This window comes from Trachurus trachurus (genome assembly GCF_905171665.1).
Source record: "Trachurus trachurus genome assembly, chromosome: 20".
Classification (NCBI taxonomy): Eukaryota; Metazoa; Chordata; class Actinopteri; order Carangiformes; family Carangidae; genus Trachurus; species Trachurus trachurus.
This window is the reverse complement of record NC_139911.1, coordinates 22742235-22767323: the sequence shown is the minus strand read 5'-3', so window position 1 is coordinate 22767323 and position 25089 is coordinate 22742235. Positions and strand designations below refer to the sequence as shown.

Genomic DNA, 25089 nt, shown 5'->3' with positions numbered 1-25089 from the left:
CTGTCCCCGCATCGCCACGGCAGCGATGAATTGGAGTGGATTCAAGTTCCGCTGTTTAGGCTGTTTACAGCCCTCAAAGCCGCAATTATTTTCCACAGACAGCGTCAGATGGCTGCTCAAACATGCACCCAGAAGTTTGTTTACTTCAAGCAAGTCGACATGTTTGTAAAACTAGATCTAATTCAAAGTCTCGCGGAGTCTTGCGCGAGACCCAGTTGCCGTGCTCGGTGTGTTCAGGTGCAGTGGGAAAAGCTACCGTTTGTGTCATAAACACAGGAATATCAACTCTTGACTTGCTTCAAGTAAAAACAACTTCTCGGTGCATGTTTGAGTCGTCGTCTGACGCTGTCTGTGGAAAAAATGTACACTTGAAGCAAGTTAAGAGTTGATATTCCTGTGTTTATGACACAAACGGTAGCTCCCACTGCACCTGAACACACCGCGCACGGCAACTTGGGTCTCGCGCGAGACTCCGGGAGACTTTGAATTAGATCTAGTTTTACAAACATGTCGGCTTGCTTGAAGTAAATAAACTTCTCGGTGCATGTTTGAGTCGCCATCTGACGCTGTCTGTGGAGAAAAAATGCTACTTTGAGGGATGTTAACAGCCTAAGCAGCGGAACTTACATCCACTCCCATTCAGCGCTGCCGTGGCGATGCGGGGACAGACACAACTACCGCAAAACAGGAGCAATTCAACTGAAAATCTTCAGATTCCTTCTTTTTAGGAATGTTAGGAAATGTTAGGAAAATACACCCCCGAGTTGAATTTGCCCGGAACTGTCCTTTAAGGGAAAAGAAATGGAATTGGGCCTTAAACCAGCACTAAGTAACTTTTCAACCTTCATAAAATATTTCCATAACTTTTGTGATGATACATCGACTTACAACAAGTTGAATGACACCTCTGTCGTGGCCTGAGGGGGTCTGTATCTCTTTCTCTGGCACTAAGCAGCTTTGAGGAGCATGGTAGGAACCCGGCTCTCACTTTACTTTCACTTTCACTTTTGCGAGTCACAACAAGGAGGGAACAGGCAAAACGGCACTTTAGCAATGGATTATGTTTGTGTTTTCACTTTGAAATGATCCACTGGAAGCAGAAACTTAGTTTTCATGTCTTCTGTTAATTTTAATGCAGGATATTTACAGGGCTTCACGCTAGTGTTCATGGGAAATGGAGTCTTCCTTCAGGCAAAACACTACCGCTATGGTCCACAGGCGCCGCCAAACTCAACCAAAACTGAAAGTTCTTTAGTACTGCTTTAAAGTTCACTGAACCTTTAAAAGTGTGAGAACCAAAACACAATTGTTTTTCCTCCTGACTTTGATAATAATGAACTCAACTTGATGGAAAAATTCTGAGATTTTCAGAATTTTAAAACCAAACTCTGACTATGACTAGCCAGCCAATAAGAGAGCCAATGGAAGGAAATATGCTTTTTTCCTCATCTTTTCAGGTTTGCACATGTGCATAAGTGACAGTGACAGGAGTGTGTTCTCTACATCCTGCATTCATTCATATTGTATGAATGATACACTTATACACAGTAATAAAGCACGTTTAGTTGAGTACTGCACTCATTTATGACATACTCTTACTTTAAGCAGCTTTTAGTCAGTGAATCAATTGTATTCAATCTTACAAACACAACAGAATCAAAACTAAACTGTAGTTCTCCAGAGCACCATGGCATTATACAGTCCACGTCCAGTCCATACTTGGATTTTCAGATATAAAGAAAGGCTCATTTCATATGTTTGTTCTGACTACCACACAAAACAACAAGAAAGAAAAAGACAACAAGGAATACAAAATAACTATTGCTGCTTTTGTGATTTCAGTTGTCTAATTAAAACTATTTCTTTTGCAGCATAAACACAGTATAACAACAAGAAATGAAGCCAGGGCTGGGCAAGAAATCCCTTGTTTGTGTGCATGTGTTGAACAGACTTGGTCAAGGCGCTCTAAAGTGTCCTGCCTTACTTTCTTGTTCCTGTTGACGCTGAGGAAGTAAGCGCTCTCTGTACCGACAAACGGAGGACCCCAGGCTCTGGTGTCATCGCCTGCACCTGTCCAACACGACACACACAACATCACACTTCATTTAGATCCTTCACTCACACTCAGAAACACACTAGAAGGGAAGTGAGAGAGGTGGACGGGCACTAACACTCACCTGGTCTCTCTACCTTGATCACTTCAGCTCCCAGGTCTCCCAGGATCATGGTGGCAAAGGGACCAGCCAGAACCCTGCACACGTTGGAAAACATTTAGATATATCGCTGATCCTGGAGCAGAGGGGATGAAAGAACTCTGTGAAAGCTCAGCATTACTGTACCTCGTCAAGTCTAACACTCTGACGCCCTCCAGTGGTCGCAGGGTTTCTCCTGTTGAGATGTCAGACAGTGAATCACGCAGACAGTGAGAGAACACTAGTTTAATTGGGTATGTTTGCAGTGAAATTACTCAGGAAAACAATCATGGACTTCAAGATATGGAGTTCATCTTTTGAGGAATTGCACTATCCTTTATTTTTTCTGTACACTGAGGAATGTTTGGCCCAAGTACTACCTGCCAGCTATTTTTCTGTGAATCAACACATTAATGCAGCTGCAGGATGACTGTGGGTAGGCTAACAGGGATGGCACTCAAACGCCACAATTAATTAATCGTAAAGATTCCTAAATACTGTCAAAAAAGATTATGTCGGAACCACATTGGCAGATGTGTCCAAAAATAAAGGTAAATGCACCGATACTGGTCCATTTAACTAACGAAACATGTAGGAATTTAAATGTTAGCGTGTCACTTTTAATTAAAAAAACAAACAAAACAAAACAAAACAAAAAATGATTAAAATAAACATAAACATTTGGTAGGCTATAGCCTAGATGACAATTAATGACCTGAATATTTTAAACATTGCCCCTAGGGGATTAATAATTGGTCATATATTAATAGATACTTCAAATACTTTGTGTAAACAATGAGTAATGTAATTATATTTTGACTGCATTTGATTTTACACATTCATAGTGTTGTGAAATTAATGAATGCATAATAATCGTAACACCGTGATTAGCCTATTTCTCTGACAATAATCGTACCAGGAAAATGTATAGGCTAATTGTGACATCCCTATAGACAACTCAACAGGTTTTCCAAGAATAGACCCAGTCGCTCATATTATAATTGATTTGTGATGTGTCATATCAGATATTTCAGTCTAGATGTTTCCATTGATGAGTCAGCTGATCATAGAGAGGGAAAACGAGCTTGTGTCATGAGTCCATCCCAGCAGTGAGGAGCAGGGCATGAAGGTAAACCTGTTCTGTAGGAGTCTGTCTGTCTGTAAGATACCCGGTGGAAGTTGTGAATGAATTGTGGTGTGATGGTAGACTGTGATTGTTAGAAGTGACAGAGGAATAATAGTGATCTATATCTATAAGATAAAAAGCCTTGTATGTTTGCAGCTCACTTCACACATACTGTAGACCTACCTGAGCAGGTGCTGTGGTCCAGTGTGGTGAATTAGGTTTCATGTTCATTTTCCCACTGTATTTGAATATTTTATGTTCAAATACAGTCTCATTCTCAGTCTGTTGGTATGAACTATGAGCCACTCGGTAACAACGTGTACCCTAGTTGGTTTGGTCTTATTTTGAAATTTCGATTTTTTTTTCCACAGTCAGATTTACTGTATCTTGACGCACACACTTTGACCTACGCTGATTATTAAAGTTTGTGCAGTTAGTGAAAACGAGAAGTCAGAGTCTCTTTGCATAGCGAGGCTGTGGATAAACACACCTGACGTCTGCCGCACGACAGGTGTGTTTGCACCGACGGAAGGTACAAAGTCGGTGTGTGAGGGGAACACACCGATAGAGCTGCTAACATTAGCCAGCTAGCTAATCTCGGGCCCAGTACCTGTCTGTGAGTGGGACATTCGCCATATTCTGGTGGGAAACCTCGTCGGATGATTCCTCCGCAACAGGGAAGTGAAACCTGGTGGACAAAAAGCCAATAAACGGATTTTAAACGCTCTGGCAGAGACAGACATCTCCTCCACCTGTTAGCTTCAAGCTACTACAATCGCGACGGCGCTTCCGGGGCACTCATTTCAAAATAAAAGTCAGAGATGATTTATTTTGTGCAGTTTGCTTCATGTGTAATTTCTTTGCCATCACTTTAGATTCACTGAGCTGATCGTTAGTTTTATGAAGGATAACATTATTCCTGACATATTTAAAAAATATATCTTTATTATTTATATTTCAGATCAAATAAAAAGTATTCCTCAAAACATTGCATTCTCACTGCTCATGAACCAATGTGAGTTTTACTCTCCTATTTCTATTGTAACTTGACATTTATTTTCATACATACAATAATATAGTTGCAATTGTGTTGTTTTCTGTAAAATAAAAAATCAGGAGAGTTTGAATTTGATGCTGAGCATGATGAAGTGATTTAGACATGAAATGATTAAAGAACAATAAAATTTACTTACGTCAATGCAGCAATACTGGAATGTTAAAAATAGCCTACTTAAAAACCCCACAAACATTGTTATAAACATTTCCGGCTGCACAGCAGCTTTCACACAGGAATCGAACACTGTTCCTCTGTGTCATATTCTGCTGTTTTATTGACTGGTCCACCCTGTCATAGTTATGTGACCACTGGACCAAATCCACTGTTTTCAATCTGATGCTAAATCTAAAAAAAAAGACAAATCTCTGAATCTCTGCTTATTGGGGTTTAATTATTTTCTTACTGTGTTGTATTATTGACTACTTGTCCAGTTTTTAAACCTACTTTCTGAGAAGAAGAAATCTGAGACAGAGAAACTGAACTGAACTGAAAGGATGTAACTTCTCCTTTTTGGACCAACGTTGATGTGAATATGGACTTCATGTAAAAGTAACAAGTGCTCTGTTTTTGTACAGTGAAAGACAAATAAAGGTTTGTTTTGAAACCGGAAACTCTCTCTCTCTCTGTCTCTCTCTCTCAATATAATAAAAGTCATAAAATATTAATATTTAACTGAGCTGCATGACCACATGGAGGAAAGAAGCTGCATCATGTTTGGAAGGCAAGGCAAGGCAATTGTATTTGTATAGCCTGTTTTTACCAGCAGTTTGTCTCAAAGGGCTTTACATGGCGTCATAACATCCTCTGCCCTTAGACCCTTAGGATGAGTCTGGTAGATGAACTCGTCAGCTGAGATACTTTTACAGATGAAATCACTCCCAACTGTTTGTCACCATGTTACACAGTTAATGCTGCACACTGACTCTTCTCCACAGTCAGAGCAGTTTCTGAGGATCAGTGAGATGGAAGATGGAGATGGAGTGTTTTTTTTAAACTGCAGATCAGGATTCTCTTTGGTTGAGGTAAGTTGAGAGTACATGACTCTTCATCACTGACACGGTGTGTGGTGGAAACATGTCAACATCTGCTCCAACTGAGATCAGGCCAAAGTGCAATTGTGTTAATGCAGCTGCAGAAACACACATTCTACCCTGCTCTTCATCACTGGCACAGTGGATGATTTAAACTGGTGAAAATGTGTTTCTCTGTGCAAGATGAGCTCAAAAACAGGTCAGCTCAGCTGGAATAAGTTGCACATCAACCTTTAAATATGTTCTACATGCAGCAACATTGAACTTCTATTTTTTCCACTCAGACATTTGATCTTCTAGTTAGTTAAAATACTCTGTAACATCCTCCTTATCATCGTCGCAGTGTTTTCTGACCTTCGTCTCGGAGCAGCTCCAGAGTCCTGCTCACCTGGCCACGCCCACGACTCACCTGACACTTCCGTGAGGCGCGCGCAGTGACAGGAACGGAGGCGAGAGGAGCAGCAGAGAAACTTCCAGGTAACAAGTGTAACTTTGTGTTGGCTTAAAGCTTGTTGTGGATGTGTGGAAGTTCAGAGAAACAGAGAAGCTCTTGTCAAATTATTTTGATATCAGCTGTCGTCACTTTCTACTTATGACGCAGTTGAGTTTGATTGATTTTTCATTTCATTTATTTCATATAGCCTAGTAGCCTATATCCTTTACTTTACTTGTCCCCGTAGGGAAATTTGTGAGACACACACATGTAGAGACACACACTCGCTTCCTGCGCAATGAAAACAACAAGTGTTGTCCACATATTTCCTTTTGAACGAGTTGTTGAGTGACCTCCAACCATGCCTCCAACACGTCAGGCTGTAAAGTGTCAGTGAAGCAGTAGAGGGCGCTGCAGAGCTTCTTTTAGCCCCGAGCTAAATGTGGCTGATTCAAGTCCACAGAGGTTCAGTGACGTCAGACTGCTGGGCTCGTGTTGTGTTGTTGACACATGTGTTTCAAATAGTGTGATGTTGCAGTTGTTTAGTCCAATCAGGTGATGTGTTGAGGTTGACAGAGAAATGTTCCTGTCATGTTGGACTCAGTAACAGGACAGAGACTGAGGTCAATGTGCATGTTGGTGGGGAAAAGCTTGGAGGAAGAGGAGGAGGCTGGGAGGAAGAGTTTTACTGACTCACTACTTGTAATATTCAAATGGACAGATAACTCAATTTTTTCTGTCTGCTACATTATCTCAGGGTGTTGCAAAAATGTGTGTACAAATATAAATGTCTCCTCTGACAGTAGCTTTGTGTTTGTTTTTGACAGTGGGACAGCCCTGAGCTCCAAGAAACAGGAAGCACCAGCAGCATCCCGGAGACTGACCCTGAGGAAAACCTGACTCAACTGGTGATGTTCAACTTTGATCTGATATTTTCTCTCACTTCAAATAGTTTATGTATAAAACAGCTTTAATGCATATTTCGAAAGATTGAAAAAATGACTTCAAAGTTGTAGTTTTTGTGATGGAATAGATCAATGTGTCCAGCTCAGGGTGTCTTATAGTGACATATTAGTGACAGTGATCAGAAGTAATGTGAGTCTTGTTGTGACGAAGCCTGTTGTGATGAATGAAGCCTGTTGTTGTGTTTGTGTGAAGGTGGGGGCTCTGCTATGAATCAGGGTGAGGACAGAGAGGAGGGAGCCCCTCCCTCTAAAACCACTCTGTTGGGGGATCATGAGAGCCAGAGCAAAGCTCAGAGGTGAGATGAGGATCTCTAACTGTCCATGACTCTTCTCTGTGTCAGAGCTCAGCACTCACATCACTGCATCATCATTATTCACACTCACTGTCACATCAACTACTCAACAACAACTTAGAAACTAAAGTATGAAGTGTCTGAAGGAACAACCAACAACTGATTCATCAACTGATCAACTAGGATGAGGTCAGATCTGCTCAAAAAGAATCTTTATTCTGGTCAAACTACAACATTTCATTCATCACTTGTTTCTTCTCAGGATGCAGCAGCAGAGCTCAGACTCTCCTGAACCCAGCTGTGTGTCCATGAAGAGTGACAACTCTATGTATCGTCCTATTGTCTTTAAAGAAGGACAACCTGCTGATGGAAGGTAAGAATTTAAAATGGAACCTTATTATTATCAAGCTGTCCTGGACCTGAGGACTAAGAAACCTCACATCATTTTCACATATTTGTTTGTATCAGGATGCAGCAGCAGAGATCAGACTCTCCTGAACCCAGCTGTGTGTCCATGAAGAGTGACTGGTCTATGGGTCGTCCTATTGTCTTTAAAGAAGGACAACCTGCTGATGGAAGGTAAGAACTGCAAACTTATGTGATGATAGAATCCTGTCTTGGTCCAGAGCTGAAAAACAGCTGTATCTCAAAAGCTCTAGGTCAGTGGTTCCAATCCTTTTCCAACTCAGGGCCCACTTGAAAATCTCACCTCCGACCCCATAAACAATACAGAGGTCAAATAATGTGTTCTCAGAGCACTTTTTTATTTTAATGATAAAGATAGAACATTCAGGACTGAACTGAAAGCAGGGAAATATGTAGGAAGCTCCACAGTCACTGAGGAGTTGAAGACATAGCTAATTGTCAGTGTTTCCATACATTCATTGTGATCAGACTGTATGAGTTTCACTTTTACCGCGCACTACTGTCATGCATGCGCGCTTGTCTGTGTATGTGAACGACAATAACAGAGAAAGAGCACTATGTGGAGATGAATGAACAGAACGATATTGCATTGGTCGAGCCAAAAACAGAAAAATCTATTTGTGGCGGGCTGCCACATAGATAGATAGATAGATAGATAGATAGATAGATAGATAGATAGATAGATAGATAGATAGATAGATAGATAGATAGATAGATAGATAGATAGATAGATAGATAGATAGATAGATAGATAGATAGATAGATAGATAGATAGATAGATAGATAGGGGTTGACATGACATGTATTTTTCACTGTCACAGAAGATAAAAATGAATATATGCTCAGCACTCACATCACTGCACCATCATTATTGACACTCACTGTCACATCAACTACTCAACAACAACTTAGAAACTAAAGTATGAACTGTCTAAGTGAAGGAACAACCAACCACTGATTCATCAACTGATCAACTAGGATGAGGTCAGATCTGATCAAAATGAATCTTTATTCTGGTCAAACTACAACATTTCATTCATCACTTGTTTCTTCTCAGGATGCAGCAGCAGAGCTCAGACTCTCCTGAACCCAGCTGTGTGTCCATGAAGAGTGACAACTCTATGTATCGTCCTATTGTCTTTAAAGAAGGACAACCTGCTGATGGAAGGTAAGAATTTAAAATGGAACCTTATTATTATCAAGCTGTCCTGGACCTGAGGACTAAGAAACCTCACATCATTTTCACATATTTGTTTGTATCAGGATGCAGCAGCAGAGATCAGACTCTCCTGAACCCAGCTGTGTGTCCATGAAGAGTGACTGGTCTATGGGTCGTCCTATTGTCTTTAAAGAAGGACAGCCTGCTGATGGAAGGTAAGAACTGCAAACTTAATATCATGATAGAATTCTGTCTTGGTCCAGAGCTGCATAGTCTGTAGTTGGACTGAACTACCTGCTCAGGTAGCTGCTGATGTTCTGCTCCATTGAGTCCACAGTTGTTTGTGACACCTTGTAAAAAGCTGAAGCCACATTAGAGACATTCAGACTTTAAACTTGACTGGTAAACCTGACTTGTTGACACCAGTGAGGTGAGCAGTGAATTCCTGAATGGTTGACTGAACAACAGCTGTATCTCAAAAGCTCTAGGTCAGTGGTTCCAAACCTTTTCCAACTCAGGGCCCACTAGAAAATCTAACCTCCGACCCCATAAACAATACAGAGGTCAAATAATGTGTCATGATTGAACAACAAAAGGCAACTAATGGAAATCAGAAGCCAAAGGTCTAACATGATGTAATGTTCAACACTTAATGATTTTTTATAAGGTAAGACATACTAGTTGAAAAACAAGTTCTTATGAGACATACAGTACAGGCCAAAAGTTTGGACACACCTTCTCATTCAATGTGTTTCCTTTATTCTCACTGAAGGCACCAAAACTATGAATGAACACATGTGGAATTAACAAAAAAGTGTGATATAACTGAAAACATGTATTTTCTTCTTTGTCTTCTCTTTCTTCTTTTCTTCTTCCTCTCCTTCTTCCTCCTCCTCCTCCTCTATCTCTGCCCCCACCAATTCTAGTTTCTTCAAAGTAGCCCCCCTTTGCTCTGATTACTGCTTTTTGCTCTTGGCATTCTCTTGATGAGCTTCAAGAGCTGAACCTGACCTGAAAATGGCTTTCACTTCACAGGTGTGCCTTGTCAGGATTCATTAGTGGAATTTCAGTGAGAATCTACAATGTAAATAGTCATGAAAATAAAGGAAATGCATTGAGTGTGTCCAAACTTTTGGCCTGTACTGTACACGTATAAAAACGACATGATAACACTCATATGGTTGAAATGTGGGCACTTAACTCATTGAGTGCTGCGCTCCTTTCCAAAATTTTAGTCAAGTGTACCGGCAATTTAGACCATTTTTGACAATTTTTGTGGAGCCACAGTGTATTCTATATTATTGCCACCAACACATACTGTGGCTCATTTGAAAGGTGGTACTTTCTGCTTCAAATGGCCACAAACCGTTTGTTTCTACGAGCCTCCTTTCCTGAGAAAACTCAAGCTAAACATGGCTGGGTTTCACCAAAATCCCTGCTTTTTTTCTAGAAAAGGAGATAGAGCGTCTTTTATGAAAGGTGCTCTGTTTGTGTCTGTCGCTCTTCTGACACTCGCATTTCTGGATCAAAGGGCTCGTGTAAGATAAATATATACAACAATTGTTGTTCTATTCACAACAACACCATCGGGGGCGGGGGGGGGGCGCCACTAAACAACAATAACACAGACGCACCGTGCCGTGTCACAGCCTCTCGCCGCGGAACGTGAGGGTCAGTCGGCCACAGCAGGTCGGGAACACCGGCCCCACCGGTGGTCGCGGTCCTTCTGTGGTACGGGTCGGTGATGCCGGCCTGCTATGGCCGAGAGACCATCACATTTTACCGCGGGATGACCTTGGGGAGGACACGTTGTTGCTGGAGATGAAGACCGGGCGGGACTGTCGGCTGAGAGCTTCCTGTTTCGGCTCCGAGCTGCTGGAGCCTCGCGGGTGAGAGCAGAGCAGCTGCTGCATCCACATGCAGAACTCCGTTTGAAAAAGCAGAGTTATGGTAAAAACTTCCAGATCGTGAGCTGTCATGAGTTTTTGATTGTCATCTATTTCAGTTCTGCTCGTCGTAGAGTCCCCAAATTTACACATAAGGTGTGTTAAAGTGTCTATTTTCATAATAAAAAAAAAAAGCAAAAAACGTAAAATTATGTTTTTGGCACTCAACGCATACGAACGAAAAACGTAAAATTACGTGGTTGGCACTCAATGAGTTAATTTTCCAACTTTGAACCATCCTCGCTCTCTGGCTCTTGACTCATGACTGAGTCATCTACCAGTCACCTGCCATCCTCAGTGGAGGAATTGAAAATCAGCCACCTTCATATTTAGTGTCAGATTGGAGTCAGTCATTTTCCTCACGGTTGATGTTTTCTCCACAGAGTTCAGCAGAAGATCTCAGAGGTCCACGATGAGTCTGAACAGCAGCATCAACCAGACCTAGACTCCATATTTATGGTCTGTACATGTACAGTCACACTGTTACTGTTAACTCCATCAACCACAGCCACAGAGCTTCAGACTGACACATGAATCACATGTTGTCTTCAGATTAAATGAAATGAAATGAAATGTTCAGTTTATCATCTGTTCCAGCTGCTGGAGGAGAACATTGTCACTTTTGTGAAGAAGGAGCTGAAGAGAGTCCAGAGGCTCCTGACACCAGATTACCCAGAATGCTTAGAGACTCAGAGGAAGGATGAGGAGATGGTGGACGCTGAGGATGAAGATCAGAGGAGGAGCAGCAGAGAGGCATTTCTGAAGATCACAGTGAACTTCCTGAGGAGAATGAAACAGGAAGAGTTGGCTGACTGTCTGCAGAGCAGTAAGAGGATTTCTCTAAAGATTTAAAAAGAATGGAACATTATTATTAGTATCTGAAGGGATAGAGTGAAATATGTTATGATGGTCATTCTTTGGTGGTATTAAATGTTAAAATATTGACTTCATTACTTATTTATTGATTTTATTTGTATTGTTTTTTAGAAAGTCCTGCTACAGTTTGTCAACGTAAACTCAAATCTAACCTGAAGAAGAAGTTCCAGTGTGTGTTTGAGGGGATCTGTAAAGCAGGAAACCAAACCCTTCTGAACCAGATCTACACAGAGCTCTACATCACAGAGGGAGGGGCTGGAGAGGTCAATGATGAACATGAGGTCAGACAGATTGAAACAGCATCCAGGAGACCAGACAGACCAGAAACAAGCATCAGACATGTAGACATCTTTAAAGCCTCACCTGGAAGAGAAGAACAAATGAGAACAGTGATGACAAAGGGAGTGGCTGGCATTGGGAAAACAGTCTTAACACAGAAGTTCACTCTGGACTGGGCTGAATACAAAGACAACCAGGACATACAGTTCATATTTCCCTTCACTTTCAGAGAGCTGAATGTGCTGAAAGAGAAAAAGTTGAGCTTGGTGGAACTTGTTCATCACTTCTTCACTGAAACCAAAGAAGCAGGAATCTGCAGCTTTGATCAGTTCCAGGTGGTCTTCATCTTTGACGGTCTGGACGAGTGTCGACCTCCTCTGGACTTCCACAACACTGAGATCCTGACTGATGTGACACAGTCCACCTCAGTCAACATGCTGCTGATTAACCTCATCAGGGGGAACCTGCTTCCCTCTGCTCTCCTCTGGATAACCACACGACCTGCAGCAGCCAATCAGATCCCTCCTGAGTGTGTTGACATGGTGACAGAGGTCAGAGGGTTCACTGACCCACAGAAGGAGGAGTACTTCAGGAAGAGGTTCAGAGATGAGGAGCAGGCCAGAAAGATCATCTCCCACATCAAGACATCACGAAGCCTCCACATCATGTGCCACATCCCAGTCTTCTGCTGGATCACTGCTACAGTTCTGGAGGAGCTGTTGAAGACCAGAGAGGGAGGAGAGCTGCCCAGGACCCTGACTGAGATGTACATACATTTTCTGGTGGTTCAGTCCAAAATCAAGAAGGTCAAGTATGATGGCGGAGTTGAGACAGATCCACACTGGAGTCCAGAGAGCAGGAAGATGATTGAGTCTCTGGGAAAACTGGCTTTTGAGCAGCTGCAGAAAGGAAACCTGATCTTCTATGAATCAGACCTGACAGAGTGTGGCATCGATATCAGAGCAGCCTCAGTGTACTCAGGAGTGTTCACACAGATCTTTAAAGAGGAGAGAGGCCTGTACCAGGACAAGGTGTTCTGCTTCGTCCATCTGAGTGTTCAAGAGTTTCTGGCTGCTCTTCATGTTCATCACACCTTCATCAAATATGGAGTCAACCTGCTGTCAGAAGAACAATCAAGCTCCCGGACGTCAAGACAGTTTAAAAACAAACCTGGACCAACACCTTTCTACCCTAGTGCTGTGGACAAGACCTTACATAGTCCAAATGGACACCTGGACTTGTTCCTCCGCTTCCTCCTGGGTCTTTCACTGGAGACCAATCAGACTCTCCTACAAGGTCTGCTGACAAAGACAGGAAGTAGCTCACAGACCAATCAGAAAACAGTCCTGTACATCAAGAAAAAGATAAATGAGAACCTGTCTCCAGAGAAAAGCATCAATCTGTTCCACTGTCTGAATGAACTGAATGATCGTTCTCTAGTGAAGGAGATCCAACAGTCCCTGAGATCAGGACGTCTCTCCACAGATAAACTGTCTCCTGCTCAGTGGTCAGCTCTAGTCTTCATCTTACTGTCATCAGAAAAAGATCTGGACATGTTTGACCTGAAGAAATACTCTGCTTCAGAGGAGGCTCTTCTGAGGCTGCTGCCAGTGGTCAAAGCCTCCAACAAAGCTCTGTATGTGACATATAACCATCTGGATTAACTGTGTTGTTTTCTTTAGTCAAAACGAAAACACAATTTATAACTGGTGCCTTTTGTTTTGTTTATTTTTCAGACTGAGTGGCTGTAACCTCTCAGAGAGAAGCTGTGAAGCTCTGTCCTCAGTCCTCAGCTCCCAGTCCTCTAGTCTGAGAGAACTGGACCTGAGTAACAATGACCTGCAGGATTCAGAAGTTAACTTTTTGCCGGTTGGACTGAAGAGTCTTCATTGTAAACTGGAAGGTCTCAGGTTAGTCAATAGCTTTTGTGCATTTATGATACTCGCATCTTATTTCCCTTAAGTGTTGAACATTTTATTTTTTTCCCTGTAATTCCTCTCCAGACTGAGTGGTTGTAACCTCTCAGAGAGAAGCTGCAAAACTCTGTCCTCAGTCCTCAGCTCCCAGTCCTCTCATCTGAGAGAACTGGACCTGAGTAACAACAAGTTGCAGGATTCAGGAGTGAAGCTGTTGTCTGCTGGATTGGAGAGTCTTCCCTGTAAACTTAAAGGTCTCAGGTTAGAGTCTTTTATGCATTCATGATTCTAACATCTTATCTCCTTTAAAGGGATAGTTCAACATTTTGGCAAATTGGCCCATTGCCATAATCCCTATAGTCATAGCAGTAGGTTTGTTACCTTTAATTGTCGGTGCAAGCTATTTTTTGAACGGCGGAGCCAAGCCGCAAGCTGCTCAGAGCTATGCTACGGAGGCTCATGGGATTTCTTGGTTTCCCTCATCAAACTCATCAAATACACAATCCAAAAATTCCAAAATGCTCTGCTGGACAAGTTGTGACCTGCACATTCACCACGCTATGAGATGATAGCAGAACGTTACGTGAGTTTTTGGGCCAATTTGCCAAAATGTTGAACTATCCCTTTAACTATTGATTTTCCCTTATAATTCCACCCTAGGCTGAGTGGCTGTAACCTCTCAGAGAGAAGCTGTGAAGCTCTGTCCTCAGTCCTCAGCTCCCAGTCCTCTAGTCTGAGAGAACTGGACCTGAGTAACAATGACCTGCAGGATTCAGGAGTGGAGCTGTTGTCTGTTGGACTGGAGAGTCTTCACTGTAAACTGGAAATTCTCAGGTAGTGTGATTTTTGTCAAGGCTTTGACGTAGCTCATCAATATTTGTAAATTGAAATATTGATACCTTTATGTTGTTGATCATTCCTAAACTTTTGTCTGAGTTATGTCCTCTTTTCTGATTAACGGGATTCATTGTAATAGCATGGCAGCATGAGGGTTCTGGGTTCAATCCCGCTGGCCGGCTGAGGCCCTTCTGTGTGGAGTTTACATGTTCTCCCCATGCATGCATGGGTTCTCTCCGAGTACTCCGGCTTCTTCCCACAAACCAAAGACATGCAGGTTAGCTTAATTGCCGACTCTAAATTGCCCATAGGTGTGAATGGTTGTTTGTCTGTATACAGTAGGAGCCATTCAAACATTCCCCTGTTTCCATGCTCGGCCTGTGGCAGGACCGTGACTGATCCAAGACAGTTCCATGATGGCCTGCCGCTTGGTAATTTAATCCCCCGCAATGACATAGTGAATGCAGCCACGACTGGTAGTGCCTCTCAGTAGTCTGTGAAAATCAGCTGCGATGCCTCATTTGTCCACGGGGAGGGGCAGTGATTATGTCCCGAGTAAGGACTGGCATTTTTTCAGGAATCCCGTGGATGGGAATCACAGCACCAGAATAAAGTTATATAGTGGTAATCACTGTAGCCTGTGATTGACAGGTGGGTCTGACCTGGATGATCATGGCCAGCTGTAGCCACACCACATTTTCCTGGTGTCCACACGTCTGTTTGTTTTTTTCCTCAATAGTTTGTTACGGCCTCAAAGCAAAAAGAACAAAGGCTCAAACGCAAAGAGGCCGGTGACATAAATTAAGGACGCCAAACACAGGTTTCGGTTTTTAAACAACACAAACCAAGCTTCATTAAACCAAAGCAGAATGTAGAATATATAACGAATGCAAATAAAGAGGGGGAGGTAGGTGCCGGCTGAACAAAACAAAAGGGAGACGGGGACAGAGACCGACCCAGCAATGGGCCGTAGGATTCACTGTCCACCGTCAAACTAAACTGCCTAACCCAAACTTCCTAAAGAGGGGGGGGGGGACAAAACCGAGAACAGGACCACCGGTCACCTACACCCCAAACTAAAACAACAAAGCCCAGCGGTCTACCACCACATGGGAACAAATGAATAAGGAGAAAAAGTAACACTTGGAAAGAAACACAGGACAGAAAACAAAAGAAACCTCCTCCTGTCGTGGTCGGGAGTGTGTGTGTGAAGAGAGAGCGACGGGCCTCTCTCACCCTCTAAATACTCCCTCCCCTCCACTCAGGTGTGCATCCACACAGTGGGAGGAGGGAGCTGACAGAGAGAGAGAGAGAGAGAGAGAGGGGAAAAGACCGGGACGCGCAGCAGGAGAGGCAAGGGCGCGCGTAACACCCCCACCCTAAGATGTTGGATGGAACCCCAAAACACATTCAACATCAACAGAATAATGCGCGACCAGGACGCTCACTTTTTTTCTTTTTCCTGCGCCGTCGACGCACAAGACGTGCTGTCACGCCAGGATTACCTAAAGCACACAAAACCGAGGCCAAATTAGACCTGACTACACGTCGATCATTGGCCAGATCGGCAGAAGGATCACGCAGACCAGGCAACATTTCAAAACGCCCAGTAGCACGAGATCGGTCGACGATGACATAGGGCTGGGCGATATGAGAAAAAATCCTATCACGATAATTTTTTTCATATCAGTCGATATCGATATATATAACGATAGGACTCAAGTCACTGTTTTTGTCAAGCCTAAATGTTCCATCATACTCACAAGTGAGATTTGAAGATATCAGAAGGTTATTTCTGATTTAAATATTTATTTTTCGTCAAAAATTGAACATTTCAGATGTAATGATTAACATATAAAAAGCAATGAGTAGCCTAATAACAGTTTCAGATAACTAAAACTGGTATTATATACAGTTAGTTTCAACCAAATAATTTGATTGGACAAGAGACATACATGAGTGCTGATATACAGTACAACAGCACTGGGTCTTTTTACAGACATTATCACTCCGCTGTTCAGGCGTTCTTTAACATTACATCAGACAGGAGTTAGGTCAGACTAGAGCCAGGCTCCCCATACAGGAGCTGCTCCATCTCTCTGCTGCTGCTACAGTTATAAACGGATGTGAAAATTAAAACCCGGACCTGACGTGGCCGTCTAATTAGCGATCATTCTCAGCCTAAACCCGGCTGAAAAAGAAAAAGGAAGAGAAATCGCCGCGGTTAGCGCTTGCTTTGCAAGTGGCCAGTGTATAGGTCGGCACAGCTGAACAGTGTCGCTCTGGTGTGAGCGGCAGCAGCAGCAGCACCAGAGCGGCCACGCCGTGACTGCGCAGCTCCCTTTGATGTGTGGCGGCGAGCCGCTCCGACTGCCTGCTGTCTCCGTGGTTAAAGTTTAGGGTTGTTTACACCTACTGTATTAGAGTTCAATCAATCTGGGTTAATGTAAACATGACGTACCACGTCTTTTCGCGGTCACTCGTCCTAGTTCTCCTCCATTTTTTCTTCCGAGGCAACACTCATTCTCTCTCTCTTTTTTTACTGGCGATGCCCCGCTGCTGACGCCAGGCTGCAGCAGCCCAAACATTACCATGTGTTGTTGTGCTGTGTACAGTCTTCCTGTGCTGTGTCAATCTAACCTGGTTGGCTCAGCCATTAGTTCAGCGCGGCGCAACTCTCGTTTTCATTGGCTGTTTCAAAACATGAATGAATGAAATGACTTTCGACTTTCTATCGAACACGTTTCATATTGCTATTGAGTAAAGTTATATCGCGATATATATCGTTATCGTTTTATCGCCCAGCCCTACGATGACATCAGCGCCAGCCATGGCCCGCGCAAGCGACGCTACAGGGACTTAAGCACTGGACAGCTCCTCCAACCCCTGAGCTCGGCCTGTGGTTCCAGCACTGGACAGCTCCAGGGTGGCACCGTTGGTCCCCCAACAGTCAAGGGGCATCTGTACAGGGCTTCTGTCTAGGGATGTCCGATAATATCGGCCGACCGATAATATCGGCCGATATTAGCATAAAAATGTAATATCTGTCCATATCGTTATCGGTTTTTCGGCCGATAATGAAAACCCGATAACGTGCCTTCATAGTGAATTAGGTAGCGGTGGACCGTTGCTACTTAATTCGCTACTTAACAATTGCTGTCACTGATTCAGACTCACAATAATAGTCCACGTGTTCTTACTACAGCGGTTCTGTTGTAAACAAACATGCATGCACGTTGTAGCAATGCAGCAGCCCCATTCAAGTCACTCAGCATGCGCTGCTGCGGTACAACGCACAACGTATGCAGTGATGGTTTGATCCAGCAGTCAGAGGCTTTGTGTCTGTGTGTGTGTCTGTCCGTCTTCCGTGCAGCGCTGATTCCGTGGGTGCTCCGGTGCACGAGCACCCACTGACCAGGTTGAGCACCCTGGGGGGCACGTCACCAGATGCGCATCTCTTTGTGCCGCGCCTCGGCCCCTCAGCTGTGTGTCTGTGGGTATGTGTATCATGTGTAGCCCGAATGTGTGTGTAGCCTGTGTGAATGTGTGTGTTAATCTCTCTCGCGCTCTGTTAAAATGAATAAACACAAATCGCTGAGCACGAGCCTGGCACAGAGGTGCGTGCTCTGGCTCATCTGGCACAATCAGTTAACGGCACCGAAAGGAAACTGACTCCGCTTCGCGGCTATTTCGCGTCCGACGTCTACTGTATGTTAAGCACATGTTGTTATTGATATTGTAGCGTCCGATAACACAAACTTATCTGACAGCTCTCACTTCTTCCTCTGCTCCTCCTCACTCACTCACCTACACACACACAGACAGGACTCTGTCTTCCTCACACTCACCCCGGCCCCGCAGTTTCTCATCCAACCACCATACCTGCCCGTACACATTCACATTCAGTCAGAAATCACAGAACTTAAACATCATAACAAGAACATTACTGCGGGGTCGCTACAATATTTTCAGTTGTGCAGTAGCTATTATTAATAATGAGCGATGTGTGATGAGTGTGTGTTTGTGTGTGTGTGTGTGTGTGTGTGCGCGCGTCTGTCCGTGCCTGCCTGCCTGTCCCTCCGTCCGTCTGTGTGTGTGTGTGTGTCTGTGGTCTGTGTAAATAAGTAAGGTTGATCTATATAGCACTTTTCACGGAAAAAAATCACAAAGTGCTTCACAACAAAATAAAATACAACAGTAAAAACATAAAAATATAATGAATAAAACAATTTAACACATTAACTAAAAGCCTGCTTAAATAAATAAGTGTCTGTAAACAAATAAACAATGTTCATTTGTGGCATGCATCCAGTGGGGCATCACAATAGATGTAGTCATACAGTAATGTGTTAATTTCTGACAGGATTAATTCGTTTTTTGGGGGGAAAAGCCTGCAAATCGGTATCGGTTATTATCGGAATCGGAAATTCTAATTTAGAAAAAAATCGGTTATCGGATATCGGCAAATTTCCAATATCGGACATCCCTACTTCTGTCAAAATAAAACTTCAACATATCAAAACAACAACAACACAATACACATAACCAGGCGAACAACTCACCAAGCCCCGACACAACAGCACCCAAAGAAGCTGAGAGAATAGAATCACGCCCCAGTTCAACGACCAGCGGTTCACCAGACACACAAACTTCCTATCTCACCTCCACAGTAGCAAAGTGACAGACAACAGACGGAGCCACAGGAGCAACACCAGGCAAACAAGGGACAGAGGGAACCCCCACTGATGGTAAGGTCGATCCATCCTTTGCAGACCCTGCATGGGAGACAGCACCAGCTAAAGGCCCCTCAGGAGGCTCCTGCACCAACTCATCTGAAACCCCAGGAATGGGGACAGCGGTGACCTCAGGACTCATGAGAACCTTACCCCCTGCCAAGTCATTACCCAGGATAAGGGACACACCATCAATGGGGAACTGGGGACTAACAACCACTACTACCCGCCCCTTAACCAGGTCAGACTCAAGGTGTATGGCATGAAGAGGAAGAACTACAAACTGCATCCCAAATCCCCTGACCACCTCCCTGGAAACAGTAGAGGACTCCGACAATGGCAAGACCCCCTGCAGAAGGACTGACTGTGACGCTGCGCTGTCCCTCAGGATGGTAACGGGAACACGGGAACGGGAACTCCTCAGTCAGTGACACCAAACCCCGCATAACGAGGTGAATGATCTTGTCGGGGGTCACGCTGCGCTCAGAGGGGGAAGAAAACCTTTCAAAACTGTCCCTGTGCGTCAATGCATACTCATCCACGAGCACGGCGGCCCCTGCCACGTTCTTCACCTTCTGCTCGCTAATGTAAGTTGCAATCCTCCCTGGAAGACTGTTCTTAAAATCTTCCAAAAGATGAAAGAAGTCCCTCAGTGTGTCAAAATCATCTACTCTCTCCGAATGACACCACCGGTCAAAATGGGCTTCTTTCTCACAAGCAAACTCGCAATACGTCTGAACGTCAGCCTTCCTCAGCTGCCTGAATTTTTGTCTGTAGGCCTCAGGGACTAATTCATAGGCCCGCAGCACAGCAGATTTCACCATTAAATAATCAGAGCAGCAGTCAGGCGGCATCGCCGCATAGGCATCCTGCGCTTTCCCTGTCAACACAGATAATGCAACAATAATGTCCACACGTGCCTAGGCCACTTCAAAGTACCAGCCACTCGCTCAAACATAACAAAGTAGCGGTCCACATCCCTATCATTGAATCGCGGCACCAAGCGGATACATTTATTCAAATCAAAATCACAACCAGCAGAGGCAGAGGAGGAGGCAGTTAACTCAGACTTCTTCAAATCAAACTCCATTCTCCGAGACTCCGCGTCAAGGATTAATTGCTTTTCTTTTATTTCTTTATCATAACAAAATTATCTTTCCCGCAACTCCAATCGCCACATTTCCACTTCCAGCTCACCAACTGAGCACCAGGAGCGCCAGGCGTTGAAACAGGAGGCAAAACCCCAGACAGGGCAGAAACCAACTCAGACGTTACCACCTCTTTCTTTGCATGAATGAATGAATTGTTATAGAGTTTCAGTAACAGCACATTTACTGAAGTAAAATATTCTGGTGGGGGGGGGGGGGGTGTTTAGCTCAGTTGGTAGAGCACCTGCCCCATGTGTTGAGGCTATAGTCCTCACTGCAGGCGACCCCAGTTTGAATCCCGCACCGAGCAGCCCTATCCTGTGTGTCATTCCCCCCTTCTCTGCCTCCCATTTCCTGTCTCTCTCAACTATCCTGTCATTAAAGGCAAAAAAGTGAGAGTTTAAGTTTCAACAACACTTTCAGTGTGTGTGTGTGTGTGTGTGTGTGTGTGTGTGTGTGTGTGTGTGTGTGTGTGTGTGTGTGTTTTCAGTCTGTCAGGTTGTCTGGTCACAGAAGAGGGCTCTTGTTCTCTGGCCTCAGCTCTGAGCTCCAACCCCTCCCATCTGAGAGAGCTGGACCTGAGCTACAATCATCCAGGAGACTCAGGAGTGAAGCTGCTGTCTGCTGGACTGGAGGATCCACACTGGAGATTGGACACTCTCAGGTATGGACAGATGGACAGACAACAGCAGCTGTGGCCCTGTCCCATTATAAGCACTTGATCACACTTAAACACTTGGGCACTTGACGTGTGCGTAGTGTAAGTATGTCCCATTTCTCCAACGACCAAAAGTACAGTGAGCTTGATTTGCACTTTACCCACACTTACGGTAAGACTGATTGGAGCAGTATTTGGTACAGTGCTCCAGCTGGTGAAGTCTGCTGTCACCGGCAGCCACAAGCCACGTTTTAGAAATGCCACCAAATTAATTGAAAATGAATACATTTGACATTCTATTTCATAATTATAACTTTTAATCTCATATTTTATAATCTTTTTTTCTCATTTTCTTGAATTCCAATGTTGCTGTCCTTATTTATGCCAATTTTACTTCTACATCTCATAATTTTGACCTTCAAACTAGGGCTGCCACGATTAGTCGACTAGTCACGACTACGTCGACTATTAAAATCGTCGACAACTAATTTAATAGTCGATACGTCGTTTTTTTTTTTTTTAACTTTGTTTTTCTCTCAAAACTGCTGCTGCACCTTCCACACACGCACCCGCCGCTGCAGCCGCCCACCACACACACACGAGCACTCACTCACTCACTCAAGGTGAGTTAGTACATGTGTTCTCTCTTTTCTCTCTCTACCAGTCTTGTCCGTCATCAAGCGGCACCGGTGTAGCCCCCCACCCTCCCTCCCCCCGCCGCCGCCGCCGCCGCCACCGCCACCACCGCCACCACCGCCACCACCGCCACCACCGCCACCACCGCTCCTCTCTCTCTCTCTCTCTCTCTGTCATTTTAAATGAGAAGCGATACTAGTAGCGGTACCGCCGCTCCATCGTTTTAAATCACGGACTGAAAAACAGCCGTTCGTCATTTAAAAATAAAACCGCGGACTTATATTGGAACGTTACCGCGTCTGGTCACAGCGGTCCTGGTCATGTAATGAGCGCTAATCTTAACGAGGAAGTCTTCTCTCCCGGCGTAAATCTACGTCAATATTTTCCGGTAGCTTCTCATCACAGTCCGCACCTTGCAGAGTTTGAGCTGCACCTCAGTTTCACTTGTTTTCATTTGACAGAGTTTCACACAGAACTTTGAGTCTTTCCATGTTTCTCCTTCTGTGACAGTAAAAAGGGAACATTTACATTTCTTCAGACAAGACGATTGTCTTATAAACTATTCAATTTTTTTTTTAACAGAACGACTATTATTTACACTGAGTTAGTTATATTTGAATGATAGGCCTACCAAAACTTTATTATTGTGAATAATTCCTTAGTTTCAGGTGTCTACCTCATTTTATTTAAATGTAGCTATGTTTAATGCCAGAGACAAATGAAGGAAAGAAAAACCTAAAAAACCTTTAAGTATTTATTTTGGTGTTGTTTAGGCCAGTGCCTTATCTTTATTTTACTCAGCTGTTTGCACTTTATGCTACAGTTAAAGCTGCATATTTCATTAAAAGTTTAATGAACTATCATCTTAATTGTCTTTATTTTTAGTTAGCATACCTTAAACACTTCAAGCTGAAAGCTATGGTTATATGAGAGCAGCTGCATGCTGGTGCGATAAACTGTATGTTTTACATTCAATTTACGTATGATCCGATTAGTCGACTAATCGAAAAAAATAGTCGGTGACTAGTCGACTATCAAAATAATCGTTTGTGGCAGCCCTACTTCAAACACACCATATAATTTAACAAATCCTCACTCTAACATTCTAACATTATAGATTTTGCAAACTGTGGACATTATATTTTCTCATGTGGAGAAAAGGTGTCAGAGTTGTGCTCCATTGTGAAAAATGTCACTCAGACACAAGGCTGCACATGTCAAGTGTGCATGTAAGCGCACTTGACATGTGCCAAGTGTGGAGAAATGGGATGGGCCCCGAGTCCCTGTCTCTCTGACTAACTGAGTAACTCTGCTTCATGTTTTATGGTGGATGAGTGAAGGTGGATGAAGTTGATCCTGACTTTGTTTCCTCCTCCAGGGTGGACCTTTGTGGACCTCACAGACTGAGACCTGGTCTGAGGAAGTGTGAGTGTGCTTGACGTTTGATTCATGAGAACACAGCTGCACATGTTACACTTGATTTGCACACATTGTTTCTTTGTGCATCTGAGCCCTGGTCAGTGAAAAGCAGCTTCAAACCAGTCAGTGGAGCCTCACTCCTCTGGCTGGATATTCATCAACACTGAGTTGAGCTTTTTTGAAGCTTTTGGACTAAACCATCCAGACTGTTGTGAAACTTGTTGTACATCATTTGATGTGAGAGGTGTTAACTTTGTGCTGAGTGTGAGCTCTTTGATGGAGGTGATGAGAGTTTTAGAAAGCAGATGGTTCAGAGCTTCTTTGTGCTGCAGTGGAAGATGATGATCCTGTTTCACTCCATGTTTATTGGTGTGGATCTCCATCAGCCTCATCCTCAGGTCCACACCAGAAGAAAAGCACAACATTGTCTTGACTCTCATGTTCACTAACTGTTGATGTTGTTACAACTGGATTGTTGGGTTTTCATTGAAATGTAGTGAAACTTTATTCACAGTATAGAATCATATCAAATGTCAGTTTGAATGTTTCACTTTGATGAATTGTCAGTGAAGTTGTTGATTGTGTTGTGTCTTGTTCTCTCCATCAGACGCCTGTGAACTGGAACTGGACATGAACACAGTGAACAAACTCCTCAAACTGTCTGACAACAACAGGAAGGTGACATGTGTGACACAGAATCAGTCATATCCTGATCATCCAGACAGATTTGATGTCTGGTATCAGCTGCTGTGTAGAACTGGTCTGACTGGTCGCTGTTACTGGGAGGTGGAGTGGAGAGGACTGGTTTATATATCAGTGAGTTACAGAGGAATCAGAAGGAAAGGAGACAGTAGGTTGGACTGTTGGTTCGGAAGAAATGATCAGTCCTGGTGTCTGATGTGCTCTGATGATGTTGGTTCCTCTGTCTTTCACAACAACAGTCGAAAATCTGTCTCCTCCTCTGTCTCTCACAGAGTAGCAGTGTATGTGGACTATCCTGCTGGCACTCTGTCCTTCTACAGTGCCTCCTCTGACTCACTGATCCACATCTACACCTTCAACACCACATTCACTGAACCTCTGTATTCTGGGTTCTGGATCAGTTCTGGTTCCTCATGTGTCCTCTGTAAGTCTCACTGTTTCTCCTGAGGACAGAATCTCTGCTGACTCCAGGTCAGCTGCTGAAGTCAAAGTTGACTGTACTGTGAAGCAGATCTGTCTCATGGTGTGTTCACACCAAAAGCGTCAGCAGCGTCAGCAGCATGGGCAGCAGACGCTTTCAACGCTCTGTTCAGCTCCAGCGGCCGGCGGCCAAAGGGGCGGGACTTTCAAGCAGCGCGGAGGATGTGTCCACTCAGGTGCTCTCAATTTCTCCCGCTGTGAGACTCCCGGTCTGCAACTCGCTGCTGTTAATTTGACGCTCTCGACGCTCCGATGCGCGTCAACGCTCCCGACGCCCCTCGACGCTCGTCGACGCCAGTCTCCATTGAAAATGAATGACATCTGGACGCCGCGACTCTCCCGACGCTTTTAGTGTGAACGCACAGTCAGACTCACACACTATAAATAATGATCAGTCTGATAACATCACCGTCATCATCAATATTTGAACACAACCCATTTTAATGCTGATTGATTGATTATTGTAATGTTTGATGTTGACTTTGTTCATTCAGAATGTAATAATTTGTAGCATCAGCAGTGAACTGATCACCACCATCATCACTGTAGTCACAGTCATGGCTTGGTCAGGTTCAGGAAAAGACAATAACAACAACATGTTTACATTTGTTCTTAGACTGAACAAACAACAGAATTTGCAGGTTAACAGGAATCGAACACTGATCCTCTGTGTGATATTCTGCTGTTTTATTGACTGGTCCATCCTGTCATAGTTACTGTGACCACTGGACCAAATCCAATGTTTTCAATCTGATGCTAAATCTGAAAAGACAAATG

General features: G+C 43.8%; 2 protein-coding genes across 2 annotated transcripts in view; one reads left to right on the top strand and one right to left on the bottom strand.

The window, feature by feature from the left end:
• sugct (succinyl-CoA:glutarate-CoA transferase) overlaps nucleotides 1-4103 on the bottom strand; it is a 121267-nt gene extending 117164 nt beyond the window's left edge. Inside the window, exons 1-4 of the mRNA XM_083995825.1 lie at nucleotides 3929-4103; nucleotides 2340-2388; nucleotides 2178-2251; nucleotides 1985-2070 (exon numbers count right to left, since the gene is read on the bottom strand). Of these exons, the coding sequence (XP_083851951.1) occupies nucleotides 1985-2070; nucleotides 2178-2251; nucleotides 2340-2388; nucleotides 3929-4061 (342 nt within the window). The 5' untranslated portion in view covers nucleotides 4062-4103. The remainder of the gene's footprint in view (nucleotides 1-1984; nucleotides 2071-2177; nucleotides 2252-2339; nucleotides 2389-3928) is intronic.
• A 6950-nt stretch (nucleotides 4104-11053) lies between these two features.
• On the top strand, nucleotides 11054-24420 carry LOC311003901 (protein NLRC3-like). Its single transcript, XM_083995808.1, has 8 exons — nucleotides 11054-11454; nucleotides 11616-13419; nucleotides 13520-13693; nucleotides 13787-13960; nucleotides 14360-14533; nucleotides 20908-21081; nucleotides 23090-23136; nucleotides 23738-24420. The coding sequence occupies exons 1-8, from the start codon at nucleotides 11196-11198 to the stop codon at nucleotides 24277-24279; spliced, it is 3348 nt and encodes a 1115-aa protein (XP_083851934.1). The 5' UTR covers nucleotides 11054-11195; the 3' UTR covers nucleotides 24280-24420.
• The last annotated feature ends 669 nt before the right edge of the window (nucleotides 24421-25089 follow it).